Source organism: Amblyomma maculatum, chromosome 11, assembly GCF_055883805.1.
Source record: "Amblyomma maculatum isolate TAMU_Amacu chromosome 11, ASM5588380v1, whole genome shotgun sequence".
Taxonomy (NCBI): domain Eukaryota; kingdom Metazoa; phylum Arthropoda; class Arachnida; order Ixodida; family Ixodidae; genus Amblyomma; species Amblyomma maculatum.
In genome coordinates, this window is record NC_139354.1 from 27867251 (window position 1) to 27894348 (window position 27098).

General features: G+C 45.0%; 1 protein-coding gene across 1 annotated transcript in view; it reads left to right on the forward strand.

Moving 5' to 3' along the window:
* THADA (Thyroid adenoma-associated protein homolog) overlaps positions 1-27098 on the forward strand; it is a 72348-nt gene that overhangs the window by 25062 nt on the left and 20188 nt on the right. Inside the window, exons 13-28 of the mRNA XM_084584056.1 lie at positions 755-948; positions 1343-1480; positions 1920-1995; positions 3000-3118; positions 4637-4792; positions 5313-5423; positions 7016-7136; positions 9102-9247; positions 11949-12319; positions 13001-13143; positions 16013-16260; positions 17466-17575; positions 20523-20643; positions 21194-21304; positions 24766-24888; positions 25301-25485. Coding sequence (XP_084440182.1) covers positions 755-948; positions 1343-1480; positions 1920-1995; positions 3000-3118; positions 4637-4792; positions 5313-5423; positions 7016-7136; positions 9102-9247; positions 11949-12319; positions 13001-13143; positions 16013-16260; positions 17466-17575; positions 20523-20643; positions 21194-21304; positions 24766-24888; positions 25301-25485 — 2473 coding nt within the window. The remainder of the gene's footprint in view (positions 1-754; positions 949-1342; positions 1481-1919; positions 1996-2999; positions 3119-4636; positions 4793-5312; positions 5424-7015; positions 7137-9101; positions 9248-11948; positions 12320-13000; positions 13144-16012; positions 16261-17465; positions 17576-20522; positions 20644-21193; positions 21305-24765; positions 24889-25300; positions 25486-27098) is intronic.

Here is a 27098-nt window from a genome sequence, read left to right on the forward strand (position 1 = left end):
ATGTAATGTCTCGTTTTTTTCTTTCTAATTTGCATAATTGACAGTGACTCACTATGTTCCTTTATGTTGTGAAGTTGTGCAATGGTAAAGGAAGAAATGTTTTTCAGTGATTATATTTATTGATTCAGTTTTGAGAGCTGGTGATTCTGAATTCGAGACTTGGACAAGGACAAATTTACGTTCAGCTATGGAGTTCTTGTAGTGGCCAAGTTGCTGTGATAACTTGAACGCTAGTGGGTTAAGGTTCTCTTTATTTGATCTTAGTCTGTCATGGGGCATTTCTAAATGTTCAGAAGAATCTCGACGGTGCGTTTCTATGTGGGCCATTGAGAAATTTATGTGATCCTAAATTTTGTACGGTTCAAACATTCTTACGCAGAATCATGAGAAATGCTTTCACGGAGATTTGTTATGGCTGGCATTGTTTATTGACAGCCGAGCAGTCGTAGCTCACTGCTAGTGACATCTACAGCATGACTGGTGATCACGACTTGGTGATATGCAGGAAACGCAGGTGCCGTTGTAACTCGTGCGTTCATAACGTCCACAGGGGGGTTGTAGATTGTTCGTAACGTTTGAAATTCTGCGCATTGTATGCAGTGCACTCCAGCCTAGGATTTCGTTAACTCATATCTACTGTGTTCCTATCATCGAGATTCTGGTGCAGTTTTAAGTGTTGCTTGATAGGCTGGCTGTGAAAGTGTGATTGGTTTTGTGCTTTCCCTGATCTGTTGTGCGTTGTTTATTGTGCTAGGCGAGGAGGAGGCCCGAGCCTTCCTTGAAGAGTCTGCTATGTTCCTGATTGACCTCCCATGGCACCGCAAGGGCAAATACGACACGGTTGCTTACCTAGCTGAGGTGATGAGCTGCTCGGCTCTGCTGCGGCTGAGGCCCGCGCTCGTCACCAGCCTCCTCTCGGCTGCCGAAGAGCCCACCATGTGCTCTTATGTGAGTCTGTGCATGCTGTGTTGCCCACTGCTGCTGGTCGTTTATTTCGGTGTTTTCTCTTTTTTAAATGCAGAAATGCATTCGTGGCTTCCTCCTTTCATCGTGGTGTGCAAAAAACGATTCTTGGGATTTTATCTTTGTCCACCCGCTTGCACCCTGCGGATCCTGTGTCATCTGTCGAATTGCATACCTCGCCACCATGAAAGGTGGTGCGCTCGCACTCACACTGGCATCCACTCTTGCACAACCACTCGGTCACACTCGTGACCATCTACAGATGTGACACAAAAGAAATGCACTCTTGACTTAGTGTTCTGATATATGCTGAACTGTGCCAAAACACGAGAAAATAAACGTTCCTTATATTTTCTTTTTTTTTTTTTTTTCTCTAAAGGTTAAAGACTTGGTGCAGAAGTTGGCCTCACTGCATCGGAAGGAAGTCACTGCGGCAGAATTTGAGTGTGCCTGGCTCGAACCCTTTGCTGCGGCTACCAAGAATCATTCCAGAGAGCTTCTCGTGCCTCTCTTTCAGGTGGGGCTCTGTTGCGGAATTCAGCTGGGTTTATCTTGGGGGGAATATCTTTTCTTTTGTTTTTAGTATTATTGTTTAGTTGACTTTCTGAACTTTTCTGGCTTCTGTGTTGTAATGTATATTTCCATTTCTCGTCTTCTGAAAACGTAGTGAAATGTCCCCTCACAATTCCCTCGGCATAAATTTAACTGTACGCGTGCAGGTGAGTTGGTATGTACGTATTGTGAGTAAAGTAGGGCGGGCACACAATGTAAGGCATGCTAGGAGGTTGTAATAGTTGGATAGGGTCAAGCAGTGTAGGATCAGTTTGGTTAGATTAAGTAAATAAAGTGTGTATAGTATTGTACAGGGCATGATTTAGTATGCAAACCTTCCATGTTTTTTTAAGGTCTTTGTCAACATTGTGCAGTTTGATGATAGTTCTATTTCTTTCATGCAGCATGTCCTGCCAGTTTTAACTGCTATCCACCCTGGAACAACTCAATATGTGTTTGGAAAGCTTTCTGAAGACCGGAGTAAGTATCTACCAATGCTGTGCTTAGCTCTTGGCACAAAGGAGCTGTGTCCCGTTTTCCATCCATGTGAACTCAAGCCCAGTTTAAACTGAATGCACCGCAAAGATTAATTTCCATGCATTGCCCAGTTGTCACCGGGACTTTCAGACTCGCACACTGAATTTGAAGCAAATGCCTTCAGTCTCGGATATATTAAGATATTTTGATATGAAAATATACAAAGTGCTGAAGGTTATAAGATTACCTTCAGCCTAGATTAAGGGTACCGGGTGCCAATGCTAGGCTCTCACGTTGTGTAGCGAAGAGCCGTCCACTAGCGTACTGGCATTGTGGTGCTGGCTAGATGTCGATAGGCTTAGCTTGTTTTGCACCTAAACTGCCATGGACAATGCGCTGTGACTAGTGTAATGCGGGAAATATGGCGTTGCCACACCAAGTGCTATCAGCAGTCAAATGCCACGTTCTTCATGTCATGCAGTTTTACAATATCTTTACGTGACTAGCACAGCTAGTAGGTGCCCAAGCTGCACCAGACAGTTCTTCATGCCAAAAAGCGACCATGGGAGTGTCATGAGATGAAGAAGTGTCACCTCCGTGGACGTGGTGTGGCTTGATGTGCTGTCAAATGTTTTGTTCGTACATGTTCGACAAATTCCTTCAGTACTGCTATACTTTTGAACGAGATTATCAGTGGGATTCTTTGACTTCAATGTAGGCAACAATTCAGTGTATCTGGATCTGTTATATTTGGGATTAACTGTATTATCACTAGATTTCTGGGTTCTTTCTTGCCTGTAGACATATATATTTGTCTCCGATTGCTCGCTTAATGGAGATTAGGCTTCAGATGTGCTCATCCAGTGACACAAACCGCAGTTTGTTACAGCCTTGCGCCACTATATAATCAGCACTTGTTTCAAACACCACTTTCACAATTCTTTACTAGATAGGTTTTACCTGCAGTTGTGGGTGCGCTCTCGTATAGTAGCTGTTTTCAACTGCAGGCGACTTTGTCCCGGCCACCCTGAAGTGTCTGCTGCTCGACAAGGCTCTCATTGAGTCTGGCAACCTAGAGCGGTGGCGGCACGTTCTCCTCCAGGGCATGGGCCACAGGGATGTCCAGGTGGGGCCACTTTGCTGATCTTTGCTGATATTTCATTCCCGTACTTTGCATAATCAGCGGTATAGGAATAGTGAAGGTGAAGTCCTTTTTGTAACACTCAAGGTATGAAATTTGGTGTAAAGATTCACGTGTGGGTCAGTGGAGTAGATAACTGAGGGCTGTCTTGAATCTACAAGGCCCGCTGTGCTGTCTTGGCATGTGCTTCTGACAATGTCGTTATCGTTGTCGTTGCTGTTAGTACGTATTGATCGAGCCGTTTCATTGACAAAGGCTTTTTCTTTAGTCAGATGCTGTTCCCGCACCAAGCCAGCTGTTAGAGCCCTGTATGCCTGTCGCTTTTCTTACCTCCTTACGCGTGGTATAAAGGATGGTGCCACTGTCCTGTGACCGATCAAAGAAGCACCTGCATCTTCACGCACATTCTAGCCATTTTAAATTGTAAATGTGTGCATTGCACACATTTACAATTTTAAAATTTGTTAAATAATCCCCCATTTCTTTTTTCGCTCTTTTCTCAAAACATGCATTGTCGACCACTTGCAGTTTTGCGGCCTCAATATCTCGGCACCCAAAGCACGTGGAGCCGAAATACTTTTTGCAATGGGAAGCTGAATGTATGCTGTGTGGAATGTTGGAAGCAGTTTTTTTGTTTTTGAATGGTAGAATTAATTATTTTGATGTGTTTATTCCCACTTGGTATGCATGCTTTGTATACTGAAATTAATAAGGCTACAAAATGAGTGCTAATTAACTTATCAGGAAACTGTTCACAAAATTTCATTCTTTACTCTTCTGGCTACCTAACCATGCTTTAATTTTAAGTTTTTAACTACCCTTTATTTCAGAATTTAGGCCTTAAAAATGAAAGTTGATCAGTAATTATCTTGCAAACTAATCTGGCTACAGGAAAAAGGATTGCATATTTGAAATTGGTATGAAAAATTTAGTAAGGCTGTGAATGTTTATTACAATTTGCTGAAAAATAACAAAAATAGCTCTAAGACCCGTGTGGTGCCTGCATGTTTGGTTGCCATAGCAACACTGACAGCAGCCATTGTCGAGCCATCGAAGAATTAGATTGCTCGCATGCACACCAAATAGTACTTCTGCGGCAGTGCCCAGAAGTGGGAGGGAAAGTGGAAAGAGAGAAAGAGGAGCTGTAGTGGAGGGCTATGGAGTAATTTCGACCACGTGGGGATCTTTAATGTGCGCTGACATTGCACAGCACACGGACGCCTCTGCGTTTTGTCTCCATTGAAACGCAGCCGGCGGCGGTCGGAATTGTACCCTCCATAGTTTCAAAGAAAGCTTTGGTCCCTCAGATCTTTGGATTGTGGCGAGGCAGCCGTGCTTTTAGCACTTGTATTTGTAGTTTCTATAGATTGGCCTTGCCTTCAACACTATAGCCAAACGGGTGAGTTGGTGGAACATATTGGATAGAAAAACAGCGCGAAAGACGAACACCACAGCAAAGGAACACAAGACGAGCGCTGCCTTGTCTTGTTCCCCCAAAATCAGGTGCGGCTGGACACCCTGCAGCTGCTCACCGAGCACCCCAAGTCCTGTGAGCCTGTGAAGCCACTGTGCCTGCAGCTTCTGCACACTTTCCTACACCTCAACATGAACATGCAGGGGGCACCCTTCAGGCAACAGATGATCTCCTCCATCAAAAAGGTGCCTTTGGCTGAAATTAATTTTTTATTTATTTAAAGCTTTTGCTGTGCACTATATTTGTGATGCATTGTTTATATATTTGTTTATTTTCTTGTGTGCCTCGGACCACATGTTTTGCAGCTTTTTTCTCGTATAAATTCCCCTACTGCTAGCTAGGATTTATTTCATGTCTGCATTGTTTCTAAACAGAATAGGTGAAATTGAAATTTGAGAACTGCTTTGGAAACTTTAGTTTCATCACGTATATGCCCACGTATATGTCCTTCAGAACAGGGCAGATTCTTACTGCCAAAATTAATGTTTTGTATCATCATTGCCTGCACTATAATAATGCAGATAAAAAAAGCTCTCACTCCTATTCTTGCTTGCTGTTACAGTTTTGAGTTTGCCTTCAGTAGACACTCTGGATTAGACAGTTTTCGGCTGTTTTGTATTGGCATGATTGCTTATTGCTTTTATTGCTTGCCGATTTGGTTTCCATATCTTTATTTGCTTATTCTTGAGTGATTGGTTAATGCAGGTGCTGAATAGGATCTTCGACAGCAGCGCTTTGCTGAACCGACAGCTGCGGAGAGGGGAGATTCCCGCGGAGCATGCTCCGCTGATTCCCTCTCAACTGGAAGCTCACCAGGTGGGCAGTGACAAGAGTGAATCCGCCATCTCTGTAGCCTGACCCTTTCTGTCAGGGTACTTTGTTTTAAGGAATGCAAACACCAGCATTTCATTGGAATTCCTTTCTGTCAACGTGTAGTATGCATTGTCACGTGGAAATTGTTGCTTGGTAAAATTTATAATATAATTCCGTCTATCACGCTCTTCTGTTAGTTTCAACAGTCTGACTGTGGCAGTCATGTCATATAGGACTTCAGGTTACACGAGGCATAAAATAGTAACTGAAATTGTGCCTGCTCACTTATCGCTCTGGTTCGTAAGGCATGCTAGCCATGGAGTTGCAGTCAGAGTGAATTAAAACAGTGAAGCAGTTTTTATATTGCCCCCTTTTTTTTTTTCTGCCTGGCATGGCCTGAAGTTGAAGTTGATATCATGGCCACCGCTGAATTGTTGAATTAACAGTATTTTGAGCTGTAACAGGGCACACCTAAGCGTCTTTTCCTGTTGCCCTGATTGCAGACTTTTTTGGGTTGGCTTCCGCAAGTGACTACTTTTGTAGAAAATATACTGTATTTACACGATTATAAGTTGACCCCTTTTTTAAGATTTGAAAATTCAAAATGGGGGCGGGGTCGCCTTAAAATTGAAACCAGAGCATAACACTGTTAATAAGAGCAAAAAAATATTACATCAGGGAAGCTTTGGTGAATCTGTTTGCTCTATGGCTCTAAGTGCAACATTCAGTTACTGTGTGTGCTTCTCGGGAAGAATTTTTCCTTTTTCTGTTTAAACTTTCACTGCTCAGCACAAACTGCACCTGCGGGAGTGTTGATAGTTTATGGAAGAGCTGCTATTCAAATCGCGGCGACGCTCGCTTTTTGCTCGTCAGTCGCGTCGGGTCACGTGACACGGCAGCACTTTCAGGGAGGGTCAATAGTTGACGGAAGAGCCGACACCGATCATTTGTTGAGTTCGTGTTTGACGTTACGACCGACCGCGTGCTTCGTCATAAGCTCCTCAGTCGAAAAAGCAGTCGGCGCTTGTTCTGCGCGGCTTTCAAGGAGGCGGCTATTGTTTATGCCAAAGAAGCAACTGCTCTGTGGGCCGCAAGTTTGAAGCTTCTAAACGAGTTATGCGGGAGTGGCGATGGCAGCAAGGTGATTTCAGTTGTGATGCCAAGCGAAGAGGCTTCCAAGGGATACAGTTGGTATGCTATACGGCAAGCTTGCAGCGTACATCACCAAAATACGTGATTTGAAAGTGGGGACGAGTAGTACAGCCAGGCAATAAATTTTCCTTGTCGAAAGCATTCACCGGTGCTTTTGTTTTTGTGACATGCGATTTGGGGGGGGGGGGGGGGGGGGTCGATTTACATTCACTTTAACTTACAATCGTGTAAATACGGTACTGGAAACCAGGAATGTGTATTTGCTTTGGCTGTTTCTTGGCAACCATGTGGAGTTTGTTTTTGTCACATCACCTTGTTCGGGTCCTTGTTTTGAACTGGTTCTGCTAACATTCCCTTTGAACCTGAGAGCTTCGCACTGCTCGTTAATACCAAGGGGTTACCAGTTTCTACTGTTGGCTCATATGACTTTGGGGCGGGTGCAGGAGTTTGTGAGCTGGCTGCAGAGCACATGTGTGGAGCAGCTTTTTCCTGGGGCAAACTTTGGCCGTCGTTTCACAGCCCTTGAGATCTTGGCGCTGCTTGTCACCGCTCACGCTTCGAAAGGTTGGCATTTTGCAACTTTTATTTTTTTGCCTATTCAAAATATATTTTTCGCCATTTGAGCATGCTCCCTTCAGAAAACGGGCCTAGCTGATAAGAGTGGATATTTTGATGCTGCAACCGCAGGCAAGTTACATTGCTATAATGACCACAGTGTACTAGGATGCATTACACATACAGCATACAGGGCAGTGTATGACTAACAAAGCTTGTAAAATGGCTGAAATATGAGGTTTCTGGGGTTTTATCACTAGTTAAAAGATCTATGGATCGCATGCTTTGCAGTGGGCTTAGTTGTCATGACAGCAGGGACCATCGGGTTTAGCTAGTGAATGTTGCTTGCAATTAGACTACAGCTGCAGACCTAAAATTCAGACCCCCCATTTTTTTTTATTTGCTTTATTATTAGGAAGCTTTCATGGGATCGTGACATGCTTCGTAGGAGTAGTGTGTACGAGCGCCTGAAATTTAGGACGCATCTCGACTGATTGCTTGATTGTTTGGACCTCATTCGCATCCGCTACGGCATCACTGCCAATAGCCAAGCCTCCATTTAATATGTATAGTGACACGTCATTAATTCAGGCTTCAAAGGGATTGAAAATGTGATAAAAAAAAAAATTCAAGCTGGAAAGGAGCATATTAGAAGCAGGGCCTTTTTGCAGTGCGACACAGTAGCAGTGGTGCCTCTTCACAGATGGCCCTGCCGCGTTTTTAGGGTGCTTCACTGCAGAAACTGTGAAAGCTATGCGGTGAAGCTGCATCTTCAAAATGCAGCGGCTCAGAAAACTCTCAGTGGTTCGCTTTCACATCTGGTGCCAAGAGCACTACAGCCATCGAATGCCAGTTGCCACTCGTCATCTGCGTAAACACTGCGCAGTGCTCTTCTTCCTCAATAGGGGCAGTCTGAAGTCTGTAGACAGTTATTGTTTTAATAATGTTTGATTTTTCAGACATCTTCGCAGTCTCTAGCGAAAATAATCGTATGAAAATAATGAAATTCTTTTTGTTGCTGCTCCTTGCATTAGCAGCAGCGAACATTGCCTCCCGACTCACGGGCAGATATTGGAGGAGCCAACTTGTCAAGAACTATGGTGCCACAATGCACACGTGGGCAAGGGAGGGTGCCATATGAACTGGAAAGAATGCGGCATGGGCCGTTTGAGGATGGAAGGGATGTGGCAGTATAGCTGGGAAGAGCATTCTACAGCACCATTGTACTGTGACTGTCTATGGGCGACCATGACTACTGCACAACCAATGTCAAGTACAAGGCTAATAATACTGATGAGACCTAACAAAGCACAAGTTAAGGAACAAAGTCTGAACACGTATGAACACACTTTGGCACGTTGACGCTTTCCCTAGTCTGAGTGTGCTAGGATTGGTTAAGCCTAATAGGCCTAGCTAAGCCTAAAGGTCTGTCAGGTTAGTAGGTTGCTGTCTGAATGCAGAATGGCTTTTAAGCCTAATTAAGCTTTTTAGGTTTAGGTAAGCCACTAAGTGAAACTTGGCAAAACTAAGTGAAAAATGCTTAATGATGACCTTTATGTAAAATTTGCCCTTAGTTATGCCTAAACCACTATCAGACTTTTTTTGCAAGCCTTCGGCACCTTGGCAGCAGTCTGTTTGGACAAAATGCGATGTATGTTTTAGTCGTATATTTGGATTCACGCTGTAGCATGCACGATAGGGTAAGGACTTAAAAATGCATAGAATTCTTCATTTGTGTTATCCTTACTTGTACTGTGATGATGGTGATAAACGTCGGGGGTGATGATTGCCACCATCATTGTCAGCGTTGGTTACAATTTTTCTGAAAACTGCGTCTGTAAGGAAGGTGATGCAGAAGGCTAGTGTTTTTGAACTGGTAGGCTAGTACAAGCAGCTTGACAGCTGCCAATAAATAAAACAAGACTAGTACGGTGGCACAGTTTTTTTGCTGCTTTCTTGTGGGCTCTGCTGCAGGGGAGAGCGCCCAGCTCTCACTCCAGTGGTCATGGGAGGCAGTGCTGACTGTGATGCAGTGCCTCAAGGACCCCTACGAGGCCAACAAGACGTCTGCGCTTCAGGTTCTGCTCACTATTCTGCCTGGACTGCAGGGCAGACCTCAGGTACGCTCGCAAGTGCACATCTTCTTTCCTACTTGCACATTTTGGGAATCCTCAAACTAGTAGCATGCATAGAAAAGGCTGTGTTGCATTCTCAGTGTTATATAAGTCCGCTATGTATGTATTTAATTGGGGCAGATTTGTTTTAACATAAGGCAGCAGTATAGTGCGCAGGACACAGCTTCTACAGTTTGGCAAAGTTTTGAGATGTATTTTGTCAGAGACAAAGGGTTCTCAACCTTTTTAGCATTGAAGAACGCTCGCTTTTCAAAGATGCCATGGAACCCTTCCTGCTTGACATACGTGCAAAACTAGCGTCCAGATGTCCAGGATTCTTCCTATGGTGGGCGGCAGTGGCTTTGCTGCCCACCTCCTAATTACAGCCAACAACTTTCTGTGACTGTGGTGTGGCCAGTCACACCATTTCAGATTTTGCAATGCAGGCCACTGGCCTTTTATAGGCATTTCGGGATGGTGTCATTCCATTCTTATGGCTATACAGTCGAACCCGGGTATATCGAACTCGAAGGCGATCGCGAAATAGTTCGATATATCGATAATTCGATATACAGAAATCGCCTTGTTATGGCACTTACGATGCGAAAAAACGATACTGTATTTGTTGCGTAATCGACCCACTCGCATAATGAACCCACCCTTCACTTTTGCACCCGAGAATTTAAAAAAAAAAATAATGCGTTAAGGCCAGCTCGCTCACATGCAAGCGACTGAGCGATCTCAGCGACGAGCGGCAGCGACAGCGCGAAATTTTTCAACTTGTTGGAACTGCGTCCCTCTCGCCGCTCGAGCCACCGCGGCAGCTCAAAACAAGGTTTCTGTGTCACCGCGGCGGCGGCAGAAATCGCGAGCATTTTCGCTTGCATGTCGATGGCGCGCGTCGGTCCGTTTCGGTCGTCTCATCCACAGCTCATTGGCAGCGTGCCAAGATGCTGCGCAGCGATAACGTCGGGCCGCATTTATCTTTTGATAGCTCCTGCGGTGGCGGGGAGCGAACTTGGCAGAGTGCCCGTGATGGCTTGATTGCACAAGCCTGGTTTGATTTATCACGCCGCGCTTGGGGCGGGCGTCATGATCGCAGCAGCTTACCGCGTGCTTTCGTTGATTCATACATGCAAGGATAAACGATAAAAAAAGACTCCCGCAAAAAAAACAACAAAAAAAACAACCTGCCGCTTTTTAACGTCCGCAGCCGCCATATCTTACGCTACGCCGCGCATACTTCACAGCAATAAGAAAGGATGACTCTCGCAAAAAAAAAGAAAAAAAAAGAGAGAGAGCTTCTTAACATCCGCAGGCGCCATAGCCACGTCAGCCGCGCGGCGCGCGCAGAGGGTTCGCAACACACGCTGGAGAAAGCATCCGATGCATGTCCGACGTCTGTCTGAAAACGGGCTGAGCTGGCTTGGCGCATGTGTAGTGCGTGCTGAAGGGGAGAGATAGCTCTGCAAAAGAATGGGCACACCCACGCACATGGCTTGCAAACGTCATGTGTTGGCGCGCGGGAAACGATAACTGCAGATGCGCGCGCCTTTGGGGAATGGGCGCAAGCTGCCCAGACCAGCCGTCGCCGAACTGTCCCCTTTCATTCCTTCCGCGCGTGGCTTGAAAACGTCACGCGGCAAACGGCCAAGGGTGATGCGATCGTCTTTGGAGAAGGCACACTTTCCAGTGCGTGGTGCGGAGTTCGATATATCGAACGACCGGTGAAATTGAGTTCGATATATGACGCGGCTTTCCTATACTTTTACATGGGATTTTCAAGGGGATATTCCGTGAGTTCGATATAACCAAAATTCGATATATCCGGGTTCGACTGTATTTCTCTCACGCATCCGCATCCTTAAGATTATCTAGAACTAGAGGTGTGCATGGGCTTGTGCCTCTCGGAAGCCCTCTGCTTCAGGCTTGGGCTGGGCCCGGGCCATGGTGTATATGTCTAGGATGGGCCGGACACACCGATCCCAAGTACACGCAACCTTTGGAAAAGCGCCAATATGCCCATGGCACTCTACGAATCTCGAATGTACAGAATTAAAGTGTTTTTTCTGCGTCTTCCTAACGTGGGAGCTTCGGAGTCCTCTCCCGATGACGATTCACCTGTTTGCCATGTACTCTCGCCATGAAAAGAGACGCTTTGTTATCTGTCTCGAGATTCGCGCCCGTGCTGTCGCCTCTCATGGGTCTCTATTGTAGCTTGCTCCTGCTAGACGTAGCCAGGGAAGAAGCAGGGCATAGCACCTGTGGTCAAATCATCCTTGGTGCTTGTGTTGTGTCGTCATTGCTCAACTCGGACGATGTACTTGCAGCGCACCTTGCCAGCACCATGAAAGGCACACATGAACACCATTGAACATTGAACAAACCCCTTGCTTAGAGTTTGAGCCAGCACGCTTCTGGAGAGGCAAGAAAACCATTTGCACAACACTTGTTCTTCTCGCTAAAAATGCGTTAGTAATTCCAGCCACAGTTAGAGCAGCGAAATTCGGTGCTGCCGAATTCATAATCCAGGAGCACAGCAAAGGCATCAATGCATAACTTGTTTTTGCATTTATACTTGATCAGTGGGATCGAAATGATGCTAGCAGAGCGCGTGCAGTAAAAGCTCGTAAAGGCCATTTTAGTAACCCCCCCCCCCCCCCCCATTTTATTACAAATACTGTTTCTGTTTCATATGATTCGGCAGGATGAGGGCTGGATTGAAGAGCTCCTATCGGCGTCCGTGGCACTCACCAAGAGTGCCAGACCACCAGATTCGGTGACAGCTGCATACTTCCTCGACCTCCTCTCAACGCTCAGGCCTACCGCAAAAGTTTCACGCAGACTGTCCAAGTCGCTTCCGCTTGCCGGCCTCTCCCCGCTGCTTGGAACTGCCATGAAGGTGCGAAAGACGTGCGACAAAGACGAAAGCGTCTTTTGGACAACATTCCTGGTTCTGTCTGAGCTGGAAGGCCAGTTGAAAGTGGCCAAGAAGAACCTCCTCGAAGCGTCTTCTACTGGCCCACTATACGGCGCTTTGATCTCACTTCGGGCTCTCCTCAGGAAAGTCAATTGGAAGTGAGTAATAGTTTCATAACCACTCTGAGCCACCGCATTCAATATTCAGCAGTATTTGTGCATAATTTGTGCGCACATGCGTACGCAGTAAAATCGTATTATAGCAAATATCTGAAAAAATTGTGACGTAGTTTGATATAGGCAAATTTTTGCAGTGAAATTTTGTCAGAAACACACGCAAGAGTTTGGTCAGTTGAAGAGCCAGCAATTCGGGGGATGCTTAATGAAGAAATGAGTGGGAGATCTTTTCTGAAACTTTAGCTTCGTTTCGAAGGAGCTTGCACGGATGGTGGAGGCCACAAAAATTAAAAGACCAGATAGGTTGGTTTCTTCACACAGCACAGACAATGTGCAGCAACAGCTGCGGGTTAAGCACCAGTCAGGGCTTGCAGCCAGTAATCTAACTGTTCGTTTTATTAAGGCTTAACTGTAACATCATAACTCCGTTGTGAAGTGCCGTAAAGTGTCTTGTACGAAGTCATTTTACGATTTCCATCGCTGTTGTCGCTTTTGTTCATGTATCAAAACCGATTTAATCTGATTAGGCTTCCATATTTTTTATTACTTGTCTGGTGTCATTAGGCTGTAAATGCACAAATTTATTGAGCACTGAGGTCTTTCATTTATTGTTTCTTTATCTTGCCACATTAAAATAGGTGTCTTTTGTGCCTTCCATTGCAGGCAGCTGGCATCGGAACATGTCCCCTCGTGGAAGGCAGTTCTGTGCCAGTCAATGCAGGTGGCATTCGAAGTGGCCGCAGTTGTCGGACCGGTGGTTAGCAACGCATCTCCGGAAGGTCAGCTGGACATCGACGGTGACCCAGGTAGTGTATTCGTCATCATAGCTATGTCGCGGTAGTGCATCTTAGATGACATGATGACTGGGGACATCCTTCTTTATAGTTGCATATCTGGGATTTGAGAAATTCTTGCTTTCAAATATTATTGTTATAAATTGTACACTAGTCTACAGTGGTGTAGCATAATTTGAAGGGACCGAAAAGTCTGTTTGCCTTATCAGAAGTTCATCTTAAACTAAAGTGCCCCTAAATAGGATGTGAACATGCTGGGGGTTTTTACACATTTTACATGAGAACAATGAGTAAAATTCCTTCAAAACAGATGGCATTGCAAATAGAGCATTTATTGCTGTATACATGAATACACTGAACGCAGAGCACGAAACAAGATCACGCTTTTCTACTTGAAAATAACATTGGTGTAGTTATCCTTTTAGTGCGTAGCACTACTACCCGCAATCTTGGATTTCGCCGATGTCTGTCCGAAACCGCTTACTCTCTCTCTTTTTGTGAACTTGAAATGGAGAAAGAGAAGGTGGCGATGCGTGCGTCGCATGGCTCAGCATTAAGGAGGCGGAGCGGTCGCACAGCTACAGTAGAAGTCGCCCTCTTTCTCAATCTCTGACTATCCGTCTCTCCGTGAACTTGAAGAGGAGAAAGGGAAAGTAACACTAAGGGGGCGGAGCGGCCGCATAGCTGCACCCAGTGAGAGAGTAAAACAGTGAGAGAGAGGCGTGTGTTACCGGCGTGGTGGTCGTCACTGGGCAGCGTTGCACAAGCATGCGTTACTCCGGAATGAGCAGTTGTGTGTCGCTCGTGCGTCCTCAACTTCGGCGTCTCTCCCATCGCATCAGTCACTCCTCAGCCTTCACAGACAGCATTATGTTCACGCGCGGTGCTCCCTGGATCTTGGCTCCGAGCTACTTGCCGCGTCGTGAAGCAGCTTGTGCTCACCTCCGTGCCTTAACTGGCGCTCGCCTTCAAGCGCCGCCATCGTTCGATGGCGCTGTCCCCATCATCTTAAAGACCGCTGCGCCGGCCGTGCCTTCCGCGGAAGCCGTCCCCGCCAGCGATACGGCACATCCCTTGCGGCAGTGTCAGAAAAGCATGCTAAAATTTGTTTTTCTCATAATAATAATAGCCCCTCAAAAAGAGAGTTTCAAAAATGAATGCTTCTTGTGAAATATTGACCCATACGGTGGGAGTTTTTTGCTGACATTCGATGCAGTGCCAGTCTTCTTGTACGCTAGTTCTGCTGCTAAGGCATAGCCAAAAATAATCATTCCCTTTACTACGAAACAGTGGGGTTGAGAGTAAAGGAGTTTAATGATTGAGTAGTCTATTTATTAAAACGCCTCATTGATCTGTTCCAAAGTGCCGTCCGTTGGGGCCTCGATGTGAAGTAATTTAGGCCTAGCAACGATTAGGGAGATGCAGACAATCAGAGCGCTGTCGTCCTTCGCACTCGCGGGCGACATTGCTGTAAGCTTGCGGCATCCGGCCCTGTAAGCGTCATGAGCATATCGTCTACTTTGATGGTGCGGCTAGGGCCAGACTTGGGCCTGACAGTGAGCAGAGTCAACGATGCTGCTAAGACGGGATGGTCGCGGTATTGGGTGCCACGATGTAGTGCGCCGCGCCTTATACATAACGCTGCTGCGCTGTCGGGCGGTACCTGAAGATTGCACAAAAGTGTCGTCGGACGGTACTGTATACATTGCTCATTTTATGTGTTGGCATTGAGATACGTTTCAGTGTACAGTGTGTATCGTTGTTCGAGCGGGTCAGCTCGTGCGCCTTTTGTACTTGAGTGCCCATGTGCACCTGAATCCCATACACAGATGCCGCTATTCCCTAGGTTAAAAGCGCTAAAAGAGATTGACGAAAAACTTAGTTTGCGATAAGCTTGGTAAGCAGCATGACTGCTGTTTGGCCGACATTACGGTGGCTTTGTTTAACTGCGGTTGACGCTGCTCGTGCACAGAACACGCAGCAGATGACGCGAAGTCTGCCTATGTCGTCACTGGCGGTGCCGGTTGCCAGATCAGCAAGCTGTTCTTGAAGAAACGAAAATACTAGTTTTAAAAACATCTGCCACTCCAATGCAGTTGAAACTTTGATGTTTAGTTGCTCGGCACATCAGGAATAAGATGCAATAAACAGGTTAAATTCTGAAATTGGTGTCATGACTCCTTTAATTTCAGCCGAATTCATAATAGTACTGATGTTCTTTGATGATTGAAGAAAAGAGAAATAACGTATGTTATTCCGAAATATGCGCTATATTGAAATTTGTAGTTCTGAAATATTTTTACATTTGGAATTCAGTTCGGATTTTCAAAAAGCGGGTTAATTTTAAAAATTCGTTAATGTGGTGTTTGTAGTAACAAGATTTGACTGTAGCTGGCGAGGCATTGGAACGTTGTTGTAGCAAATATAATGCAGTAAGGAATGTGGTCTAGGGAAGGATGAGATGATGCCTGGCATTGCCAACAACTGTGCACACATTTATGTGCTTGCTGGAAAGAAATTCATGTCGAAGTGAAAATGTTTCTTTTTCTGCTTGTTGCAATTTGGCTTAATAAGCAATAAGACATTGTTTCAGTAAAGCAAAGGTTTAATGTTACAGTTGACTCTCGGTAATTTGAACTCTGAATAAAAGAACTACCTTGTGGCTTGATATAACACTCGTTTTCTGGGTTTACTGTACTTTTAATCTTTTTGCTGGCATTATATCAGGCATTTATTTGTTCTTTGTGCAAAAATAAATTGTAGTGTGCAGTCGTGCAATGTGGCATGCTATCGCCTCTGTTTGTGCCAATTGTTGCATCATGAACTCGTGCCTTTGACAGTTCCTTCTTCATGCGTTGACATCACGGATACATCTACGCAGAATTGCTGGAACAGATGCAAGTCGCCCTGCAGAAAGGTCTGGGCCGAAAGTTTGAAGTGGCATCAGAGGGGGGTGGCGAGGCACCCGCGGTGGATGCGGTGAAGAGCACCGCTGTGGTTGCACAGATGCTGCTGCTGTGTGGATGGCGGGCGCACCGGGAAGTCTCCCTCTTCTTTGGTGACATCTGCGAGGCTTGTCCGTTGGAAGGCGCAGTCAGTGATGCGGGCCTCTGCTTGTCCCTGAAGCAGGTATTTATGCGAGTGTTGCTAGTCTCAGTCATTGAAAGTTTATGGCATTCTGTGTTGTAATGTAGATGTTGGCACAAGATTCTTGTAGATACATGTCAGATTGTGCTTGAAGCTCATTCTGCTGTATTTAATCCTTACATTTACTTTTGGTGTGAGAGTATTAGGTGGCTCATGGATGCAAAAACCCGGTGTTGCCAAAAACGTGGCAGCATCAGAAAGCCTCTTGGTCAATACAGTGTGAACCAAGATATGATCGATAATGTCAAAATGTATCAACAACTAGTTCCGATATCAATACTATACTCGTGGACAAGTTTTTCTGGCTATGGAACCACGGCTACGGGGCGGAGATTTCATCGTGGTGTTACTACACCATGTAGTTTTGGCATATCTGGCTCGGGTAAGGTTTCGGCCAAGCTGTGACGGCCACATTTTGATGGATGCGAAAGCAACCATGTGCTGTGTGACATCAGTGGGCGTCAAAGGACCGCTGGGGATTGAAATTGATTCCGAGCTTTGCAACTACAGCCCTGCATACATGAGCTCGACAGATCCGGGTCGATTAAGCTTGCCAAGTAAAAACCAGATTTCAGTTCCGTGTATACGTGGCCGAGTAAAGTAGGTGACTGAGCTGGTCGAGTTAACTCGCTTGCAGGGGGTAGGTTGACTCGCTTTACCCGCTTGTATAAAAGCATGTAGACGCTGTCGAGTCAGGGAGTTGAGTTATGGGTAGTTCTGGAATCAGAAATCTTCCAGAGCGGCTAGGAATGTGAGCGAAATTTAGTGCTTTCTAGCCTTTATCAATGATATAATAAACGGCACTCTCAATAGTAAAAAGCAGCGGAATCAAACACAAGCAGGAAGCATCCACAAGAAGTGCAAATCGTGATACTAGGTGGCAGTGCTATACTTATTGCTAAAAGCGAGTTCATGTGGACACCAAACGGGTTGAGTTAGGGTGACCTTGTTTATCCGACGCTGACTTGACCCGGTGCTGTCGAGTCCATGTATGTAGGGCTTATGGCAGGCCTCACAGTATGTATTTCCTCAGAACATTAAACCCTGTTGTTCCGACCTTTGGATAGGATTCGTTGGCTTATGTGTGCTAGTTAAGTTACTTGCATCTCACAGAGCTTTGACTGCGCAGCGTTATGTGGAGCTGTACGGGCCTCGTCATGCTGCACATGATTCTTTGCATGTTCCAGGTGCTGTCCATTGGAGACTTCTTCATGGAGCAGATGTCGACAGTAAGACATCGGGGAGCCTTTGAGCAGGCGTACACGGCCTTCCAAAAGCTGTGCCACACACTCTGGAGGTGGGTTTGGCTTGGTTTGTAGGGTTTAGGTGGGGGATTTGCGCTGAATTACCTACCTGCCTATTGGCAGGGACGTCAGGGGCGAGGGCTCAGTTAATTGACTGCAGCAGGTTATCTGCCTTAGGCATTTTGATCTTCATTCTAGGCAAGCTATGCACGATAAATTGTATGTGCAGTAGAATCTCTGTAGTACGAATTTTGTGAGGTTGCAAAAAAAAAAAAAAGATCTCATATTATCCGAGATTTTGTACAACTTGAAATGAACATATTCTATATGAGAAGCATGGGAAAACATGCTCATAAGGAGGCCCGGATGGTGGTGTTGTGAAATAGTTTGGTGTATAGATAATTCAGTGTTAAGGGTGTAAATATTGAAATTTTTCGACACAAATCGAATGCGAATATGGGGAAAAAGTGTCTCCGAATATTGAATATCTGATAAAGAAAAAAAAAATTGAAAGTTAAAAGTAGCAAACACTGGTCGTCGTGTGTACTTCAGAACTTGCATGGTATTTCAAAAAAAGTTGAACTACAGCTGCATAGAAGTGCATACCCCTACTGAAATATTGAGTATGAATTTTATACAGGATTCCGTATATCGTTTTTTTTTTTTGTACAGTAAAAAGCTGTGTGAAACTGAGTGGAACTGGTATATCATTGCTGAAAACAGTGAACTCTCGTTAATTTGGCTTTCATGGAACCGGGGGAAAAAAAATGTCCGAATTAACCAGATGCTCGAATTATTTAATGGGCCTGAAAAAACTGCCAGAAACCGTTTGCATCACACTGATTTTATCTGGTAACGCCTTTGTATATTGGATATCTGCATTTGAGAGGAAACTGAAAAACTGTTTTTTCCCGGTTTCGCACGCTGTCGGGAAGGCCCTCTTCACATAACGGCCCTGTCACATTTTGAGGATGCTTCACTGCACAGCAAATGCAGCCAAGCATTGCGGTGAAGCACTAGTTGAGGGGTAACTGCAGTGAATGGGAAAATGTTTGGTGCAATTGGTAATTTTTATTCTAAGAATGTGCCACCAACTACCCCGTCACAAGCTTTATTGGATACATATACTATTCTATGGCACCAGAACTCGTTAATTTGGACAAATTTGGCCACCCTTCGGTTCATACGGACAGGCGGCGGAGCTTACACGTGCATAAGGTGGCCATGGGGGTAGCAGAGGTGACATGATAATGATGGCGATGATAGTGGGAGCGGTGCTGGTGTTCAGCCGAAATCGAAAGGTACCATTCTCATCGCTGTACACATCAGCCAATTCACGATGGGATGCTTTCTTGTTTTTTGTTGCACGGCTGCGTCTCGCCATTTTTTTCTTGTGTGTTTGCGTATGTGCCGTGGAGAGTGAGTTGTCGCGTGTGTAGACAGCGTTCTCCCGACAGCGCTACATTCTTCGGCTGCTGCGATGGCCACCGCGGCCTCAGTGAAGCACGTGGCAAAGGACTTGGCAGAAAAAGTAAATACTAAAGGCTGTAAAGAAGGAATTTCTTGACAGGCCATGATGACAAAGTTTACCATGAAGAGGAGCACGCTGAGCTCGTATATAAAAAATGAAGCTCAAATTTTGGAGGCCTACGATGGACAACAGTTCTCCCATAAGTGGAAGAGACTCCGAACGGCAGCGCACCCGAAGCTAGAAGAAACATTGCTTCAATGGATTGCAGGCGTGTGAAGTTCGCAGCTGCCCTTGAGCGGACCCCTAATCTGTACACAAGCAGAGAGGTACACCCTAATGATGGACATTGAAGGTTTCAGTGCATCAGAAGGGTGTTCGTGTTTGTGGTCCCTTCCTCTGTCCTCGTTCTTTTGCGCTACCTATTTATTCCAAGAATAGCATGTATGGTAATCGAATGGGCTGTCCCAGTTATCTGATTTTCTGAATTAACGAGGGCTGAATTAATGAGGTTTTACTGTATTTAAAATCTAAATGCATATTTGAAATCAGCACTCTGTTCTGCACTTGCATGATAAGGTTCAATAAAATACATTTAAAAATAAAGAGTCTACTAGGGTGGCTTCTCCACATGATCACCGGGGCCTTGAACTCCGACTTCCCCGCACGGCAGCAGTGTCGCGATGAAAAATGCATGCCACACCAAAGAGCACTATGTCATCGCCACGCTGGTTTACAGCATCAGCGCTGCTTGCATGCTCCAAGACACCCAGCCAACTGTGCTCCATGCACGGGATGTGATCGTCCAAGCGCTACTAGGAGAGGCTCCTTACAGGGTCACAACGCGCAGTTCGATACATCGAGTGTAAGCTGAAAGGGTGTTCGATAAATGCGAACAACACTGCTAAGTTTTTCATGAAATTTTTAAGAAGATAGTCTGATAGTTGGCGATAGCTCAGTGTAATAAATTCTATATGGGTTCAATATAACGAGAGTGAAAGAGGGTTCTGAACATCTGAAATAATGTGCAGCGTAGATAGTGCACTCAATGTGGTGAATTATAAAAGATCATATCAAGTCTGCTCATATCATTGAAATTCTTCTCTATGTGTGATGCGGCTTAGCTTTATCTGACATCTGCAAATTGTTGTATGCTGTGTCTTACACTTGGTTCATGCTGTGACAGTACATTGTGCCATCTATTTGTGCTTGACAATGCCTACATATTGATGGCGATTGTTTCAGCCGGTGAGAGGTTTGGAAAAGATTTATTTTTGTGAACTTCGTTGTCAAGCTAATGTTTACTTTAGCTGTTCCTTTGAGTTGCTGCAGAAAGGCATAATAACTTCTGCAGGCATAAAGATTCATGTCATTTTGAATTAGCTTTGAGTTGCAAACATTGACTCATTGGATGATTGCATGTGATGAGTCTTCTGGGCCTGTTCACCTCTGCTTACCCATTCATTCTATTGCTTTCACTGCTTTTGTTTGTGACAGTCACCACCGCTATGCCTGTTGTGTTTGTGTGCCAGGTGCAAACATCCAGAGTTGTCAAGCCTTCCTGCCACTTGGCTCGGCAACATCATGGCGGTCATCCGGGAGAAAGGTGTCTGCGCCACACGCCGAAGTGCTGGCATCCCTTTTATAGTTCAGGTAGGTGACCGGTGCGCTCTGAAAGTGGTGTAGTCATAATGAAAGTAAACGATAGCTTCTTGTCGTGTGTCATTTCAGAAATGGATGTGGCATGAACCCTTGTAGACTTGCACAGTTTAGGAACGTTTAAATTAATGAACTGTTGTAATAGGTAGTGTAGTACGATCCATAAAATGGGATCTATAAATAACCCAGTAGCAGTCTGTAATTGCCACAGTGTTCCAGACACTACATTTGTGTTCAGCTTTGTGAGGTTCAAAAGAATTTGTCATTGTTCTGGTCCTTATAGTCTCGGTGAACATATACAACCGCAGGAGCATAAACTCAAAAATATAATTTAACTTGTCGTCATTGGTCATTGGGCCTTTCATAACGTGACTACTTCATGGATTGTAAAATAGTATTTCAATTTAGCAGTGGTTCTATGTCTTAAAGCTATTAGTAGTAAAACATTAACGACAGTCCTGTGTGAACGCATTGATTTAGAGGGCTTTAGGGCTAGAAGTTACTGATGGGGGCTCTAGTTTTACTTTGTTGACTGATTTCACAGGCGATCCTGGTGTCTGAACCTGAAGTACGAGCCCTGGCCGCATTCCATCGAGCCATCAGAGAACTGCTTGTGCTGGCAATGTTGGACACGGAAGCGTGCATTGAGCCAAAGGTACAATCTGCTTATAGCCCTGCTTCAGAGTTTGAACTTCCATTTGCAGCAGAACCTCGGTGATACGAATATCGTGTGGTCGTGAAAAAAAATTGTATCATTCAAGAGTTTGTCATCAAAACGAACAAAAAGGAGTATGTAGAGGCGTGGGAAAGGCATTCACGAAGATGCGTGTATGTCCGATGACATTCATTTACGGCTGCAAGGCCACAGCTGGCCATTCGTGGCACGTACAGTGCGAGAGACGGATCACGGCATTGGTGATGTTTGGGCCATGTGCCTTTGTGAATCTCTTGTGGTGCTTACCGAGCGACTGGTGATCAGGTGATTGCTAAGTCAGCGATCTGCAGGCCGTGTGCCACTGCAAACTGCCCTGTGTGTGCAGCGCGACCAGCAATTGTGGAGTCAGCTGTGTGAGGAGAGTGCGTAGTGCTCAAGGCTGTAGTCGTGGTTCATTCTCGAGTTCATATCAGCCATAGTGGCGTGGGAAAGTGTTTAGAACGTTCCCAAATTCTGCATATTGTACACAATGCACTCCATACGGGGAATATTGTTCATATGATCCGGAAGTTTGTATCACCAGCATTCTACTGTAGTTTGAAAATATTCAAGTGATCAATGCATACATTTACAGAAACACGTGGACAGAAAACGAGGAAAGGGCTCAGCAGCACCAAAGCAGCGAGAGCAATAAATAGGGGGGAAGGGGGGGGGGGGACTGGACCAGCCGCTTATCGTGATGCCATTACGCTTTTGTCAGGGGTGCACCAACGACTGCTGCATTCAGCTCGTGTTTTGTCTAGTGCCTTTTTGGCTTTCTGGGCAGGTTTGCCCGAGGTGTTCCATACGAATCAATTAAGGGGAGACACTGGTCTTAAAATGAAAATTTTTATTTTTAGAGATATAATAACGAAATTGGGTGTGTATATGTATTTCTTCCTCCTGTTTTCAAAAATGTAATTAGTTTTACTCTATCTCAATTAGTTCTAATGTTATTGGGAAATAACCAAAGCCTAATTTGGTAATTTCTTACGGGTCGTTAGGACAGTTTCCCTCAATATTTTTTCGTTCCGATTAAAATGTAGTTGTAGCCAAAGACCTGCCATGTGGAGCTATGCTATTTATATTATCATTGATGTACATCACAGTATAAAAATATTCAATTATGTAGATGCCCCACAATTCGAAAATATAATTAGCTGACATTATTGTTCAATAAATTTGATATGTTCAACTTAGCAATATAAAAATAGCATAGCTCCACAGTTCAAACCTTTCTGAATTCAACGGTATAAGATTTATTAAAATTGCACCACAAAAACCCAATGAAAAGTTCCGTAAGGCTAGTCATGTCACCAAAAAACATGAAGCTGAGAAAAACTCGTTTGAAGTTTTGACACTGAGTGCAGAAAATATTGGGAAGAATCTTCGACAACGGATGTTACTCAGATGTTCCCTATCAGTTTCCCTACAAAACAAAACAAAAAGTGTCTTATTCCATCCAAGGAAACATTTAAAAAAAAAATGTCTAATGTGTAAGTGTGATGAAATTATAGAGGTTACTTTCGAGAAGTTAGGGGTTGACTTTTTTTTTTTTGTTTTTTTGTTTTGTTTTTTTTTTTTTTTTTTTTTTGAGGTGAAAGTGAGGACCGGAGCCAAGGAGACGAGAGCTCCACCGGGCAAACAGTTGGGGAAGAGAACTGCTTCTGTTCGAAATCGCAGTTTTCGCAGACAAGCAGAAGCTTTACAGCAAGGCCGTACTTCTTATCTGTTGCCTTGCTCAAACGCAGACTTCCTGCGCCGCAGGTTCCGCACTTCGCTTGCGCGAAAAAATTGTTCAAAACCTTCAAGTCCACAATCACGAACTGGGTACCGGCATCAGCTGTCTGGTAATCCGCACTGACGCCAAGAAGGTCAAACTTGCGCTGGGTTGCTGACTTTTCCGACAGAACGGACTTTGCTTGCGCCGATCGCTCAACACGCTGCGCCTGCTCGGTCGACGAATAGTACACAGCATCAACACGAAGTGTACCACGATCCGAGATACGATTCGTGCTGCAACTTGGTCCCGCGGTGTCGTCATCGGGCAGCGTGCTTGATGTACCCGGCGGATCCAACGAGTCCGGCACTGCAGGCCCCGGCGACGCACTGGTGGCCGCTGCCTGCTGTTTTTTGTTCCACGGACGTTTCTTCCGGCTTCCAAAAGCTCGTTGCGTGCTCGGTTTCAATCGACTGTCTCCCGGCATCGCGATCGCAAAGAGAAACTCCCGGCACAAGGCGGAAACACGGCGTGTAGAGAAACACGAGCGCAAAAACAGACGCGCACGAAGCGACAGCCACAGCGGCAAACGCAAGAGAAAGAAAAAAAAATGACGTAGACGGTCACACCAGCCAATGGGAGGCGCAGAACAGCGCGCGCGCTTCGCGCGCCGCGTGCGAGCCAATCAGCGACCCGAAAACGGCCTTCGGGAAACCGGCCCGAACCGCCGCTCGGCTTGAGCGACGCCATTTTGAGATAGCTCAAATTGCGCACAAAGAAACCAGCTTCAAAACAAGCCCAAGATGGCGGCGATCGGCCGGCTGCAACGCCGGCGGCGCGCGCGGGAAGTTCGAACAAAGTCTCTCTTTTCGGGGCCATTTCGTCGCTGCCGTGGTGTTTTGAAAGCCGATTTTATCGCATTTCCCGACCGAATTCAGCGTTAATAATTTTACTGTAGATGCTCGAAAGGATAAACCTTCCGAAAATGAGTTTTTCCCAAAATCGACTTTTTGACCATTTTCGACCGTTTTCAGACCCGCGTCTCCCCTTAACCAGTGCGAGACCAGTAGCTTCTGAATTAGTGAGTGTTTGATACCATAAACTTGCATGGGCATTGGCCAGAACCATGCCAGCAGTTCGAATTGTCCAGGTTTCTAAATTAACGAGTTAACTGAATTAAGTCTTTTACTTTACCACAATCACATCTCACGAAGCACGCCAGGCTTGTACAATGCTGCATTTGCTTCTTTTCGCATGCTACAGAGCGCAGGTAAAAAATTGTTAAATAGTTTGATGTGGGAAAAATTTATAAAATAAAATAACTCAGGCTTCCCTTTCAAGAGGGTGGCACTGTTTTGAAGCCACTTGCAGTTATTCATAGCGTTACGAAGTAGAGAACACCAAACGCCAATCGAGTTAGGATTGCTGCCTCTCCAGCGCGAGAGGCCAAACAGCACCTGTGGTTCCCCAGATTTTTAAAGTTTAAATTACTTAATGTGGTATCTAAAAGGTGGTGCTCTTGGAACTAATGAATGCTATACAAATCTGCTACCAAAGTGTTAGTACTGGTTTACGCTTTAGAAAACAAGTGGCATCCTAAAAGTCTGCAAACTTCTCTTTTTTTTTTTTCACATTGCAAGAATCGGAATGTTCTACAAAAGTCTTGGGCTTTGAAACTGCTTACCAATTTCATTATTTTCAGGTCCACGCCATGAATGTGCTGCGGGCGTTGTTTCGGGAAGCAAGGCTTGGGGACGCAGTTATGCCATACGTGGCAGATGGAATCCAGGTTGCCATCATTGGATTTGAATCTAAAGTGTGGGCAGTGAGTAACCTTATTTGTCACTTCTCTGTTCATTGTTATCATTAACTACTGGCTTAATGGTTAGGACGCTTGCCTGCTGTGAACCCAAAGATATGGGTGGTTTAGTCTCGGCCGCAGCGGTCACTTTTCGATGTCGGCGAAAAGCATGGCGCCCGGATGCTATGTGATGCGAGTATGTTTGAAAAAACCCCAGGTGGTCGGAATTTCCGGAGCCCTCTACTACGGCATCCCTCATAGCTTGAATTGCATTGGATGTTAACCCTAGAAATTGAACTTAATCTCGTTATTTTTCTTGTGTTTGTTTTCCTTCCCCTACTCTTAGTTATGTTCATACAGTATAGTGTAGGGCTGTCAAATGCAGGGTTTTACTTGTGTCGCTGTGCGAGTGACAAGTCATTACTGTGATGTGCAGGTGAGGAATTCTGCGACTCTGCTCTTCAGCACGTTGATGACGCGCATCTTTGGTGTTAACCGGAGCCGGGAGGAAACCCAGCGGAAAAACTGTTTGACGGGCCACGTCTTCTTCCTCCGCTTCCCGCCACTCTTCCACTTCCTGTTGCAGGAACTCTCCAAGTCGGCCACTTCCTCTCGCGATTTGTGAGTGCTTGTGCCGACTGAGTCTAAGAAACCATTGCCTGAAGGCTTTATCACCATACTTGATTGGCTATGTGCTTACACGCATTTTGTGGAAAATATGTGTGGGCAGCTATATCAGCGAGGAAAAAAAACTTTTAGCAATATTTGGGGAATAACTTGCAACCACCATCTTTGTATTGGCAAGTTGCATTGGTAAATCGTAATTGGCTAAGCAGGATTGATCTTGGTGTTGTAGCACCTCGTAACTCGTAGTCTCGTAACACGTAACCTCATAACTCGTAGTCTTGTAACTCGTAGTCTCGTAACCTCGTAATGGGCCGTGCGCGAGGAAGTAATTTTTTACCTAACAATAGGGCAACTGAGTTTGACACATACTGTAGCTTTGACTTTCATTTCTTACATACTGTAAAGCTCTTAAGCAAGTGCTCCGCTCACTTCATGAAGGTCAAAGTCACCAGCAAAATGAGGGGAGGGATGAGAGTACTACCCTAGAGCAGCATTGAAGTTCAAGACTGCGATGGCCAAGTTTTCTTATCGGGAAGATATAGAGTGTAGTGCAATTTGGTTAAAAAGGGTGTTCTCGCCATGCCGCCGTTACTGACTCTTGGCACGCCATTTAAATGTGTGAACGATTGTGTTATTTCAATTTTGGGCCAGCTTCCACCTAGACAGTGACCTTGTGATCGTAAGCCGCACACCTCGGATGCCTCTTATGTTGTTTTGCTGGCTTTCTTTGATGCTTCACTCCTTTGCACCGCGGCACTGCAGGAAAGCAACCGTAGCGAGTGAGCAACGCTTATCTGTTTTTCATGTCACGAGCGTTGGTCGGCACGTGTCCAGTTGATCGCAAATTGTATTATATGAATGACCACAATTTTTCGAAACTTCGAACATAACCGGCAAATCGTGTTATTCGGAAGCGTATTAACCAAGAGCAAAAAATGGTGTAACTCTATGGGGATGCTTTCTGCCCGTGATTTTGAGCATATGAAACGGAAAAATCGTATGAATCGGGAACATATCAACGAGGTTATACTGTATATAAATTTATATATATATATATATATATATATATATATATATATATATATATATATATATATATATACACATATAAAAAATGCACCTTTCAAATTTGTAAACTTTTTTTTACTGCAGCATGCTATAGTGCACCTAATAGAAACCACTAATTAGTAACAAAGACAAACCCAGGATATATATATAAGCAAATAAATGAAGGGGAATTGAGGGTTCTTGTTATAATACATGAAAAGAAGCCAACAGTCGACGAGGCCAAGGAAAGCATCGGGGATTGTACTTTGTCTTTTTTTATTTATTTTTCTTTGGTAATCACATTAATTAGTAATGTAATCTGTTTAGGGGAAAGATAATTAAACACAAAGTAGAAGGAAAAACAACATGCCGATGGTGGGAACCGAACCCACGACCTCCGAATATCGCGTCTGGTGCTCTTCCAACTGAGCTACATCGGCCGCAGTCCCACCTGCTACTTTCTTTGGTATTAATGTTGCTGGTATACGAACCTTGAGAGTGTTCACCACTGCCACCCGGAATATATATATATATATATATATATATATATTCCTATTTGA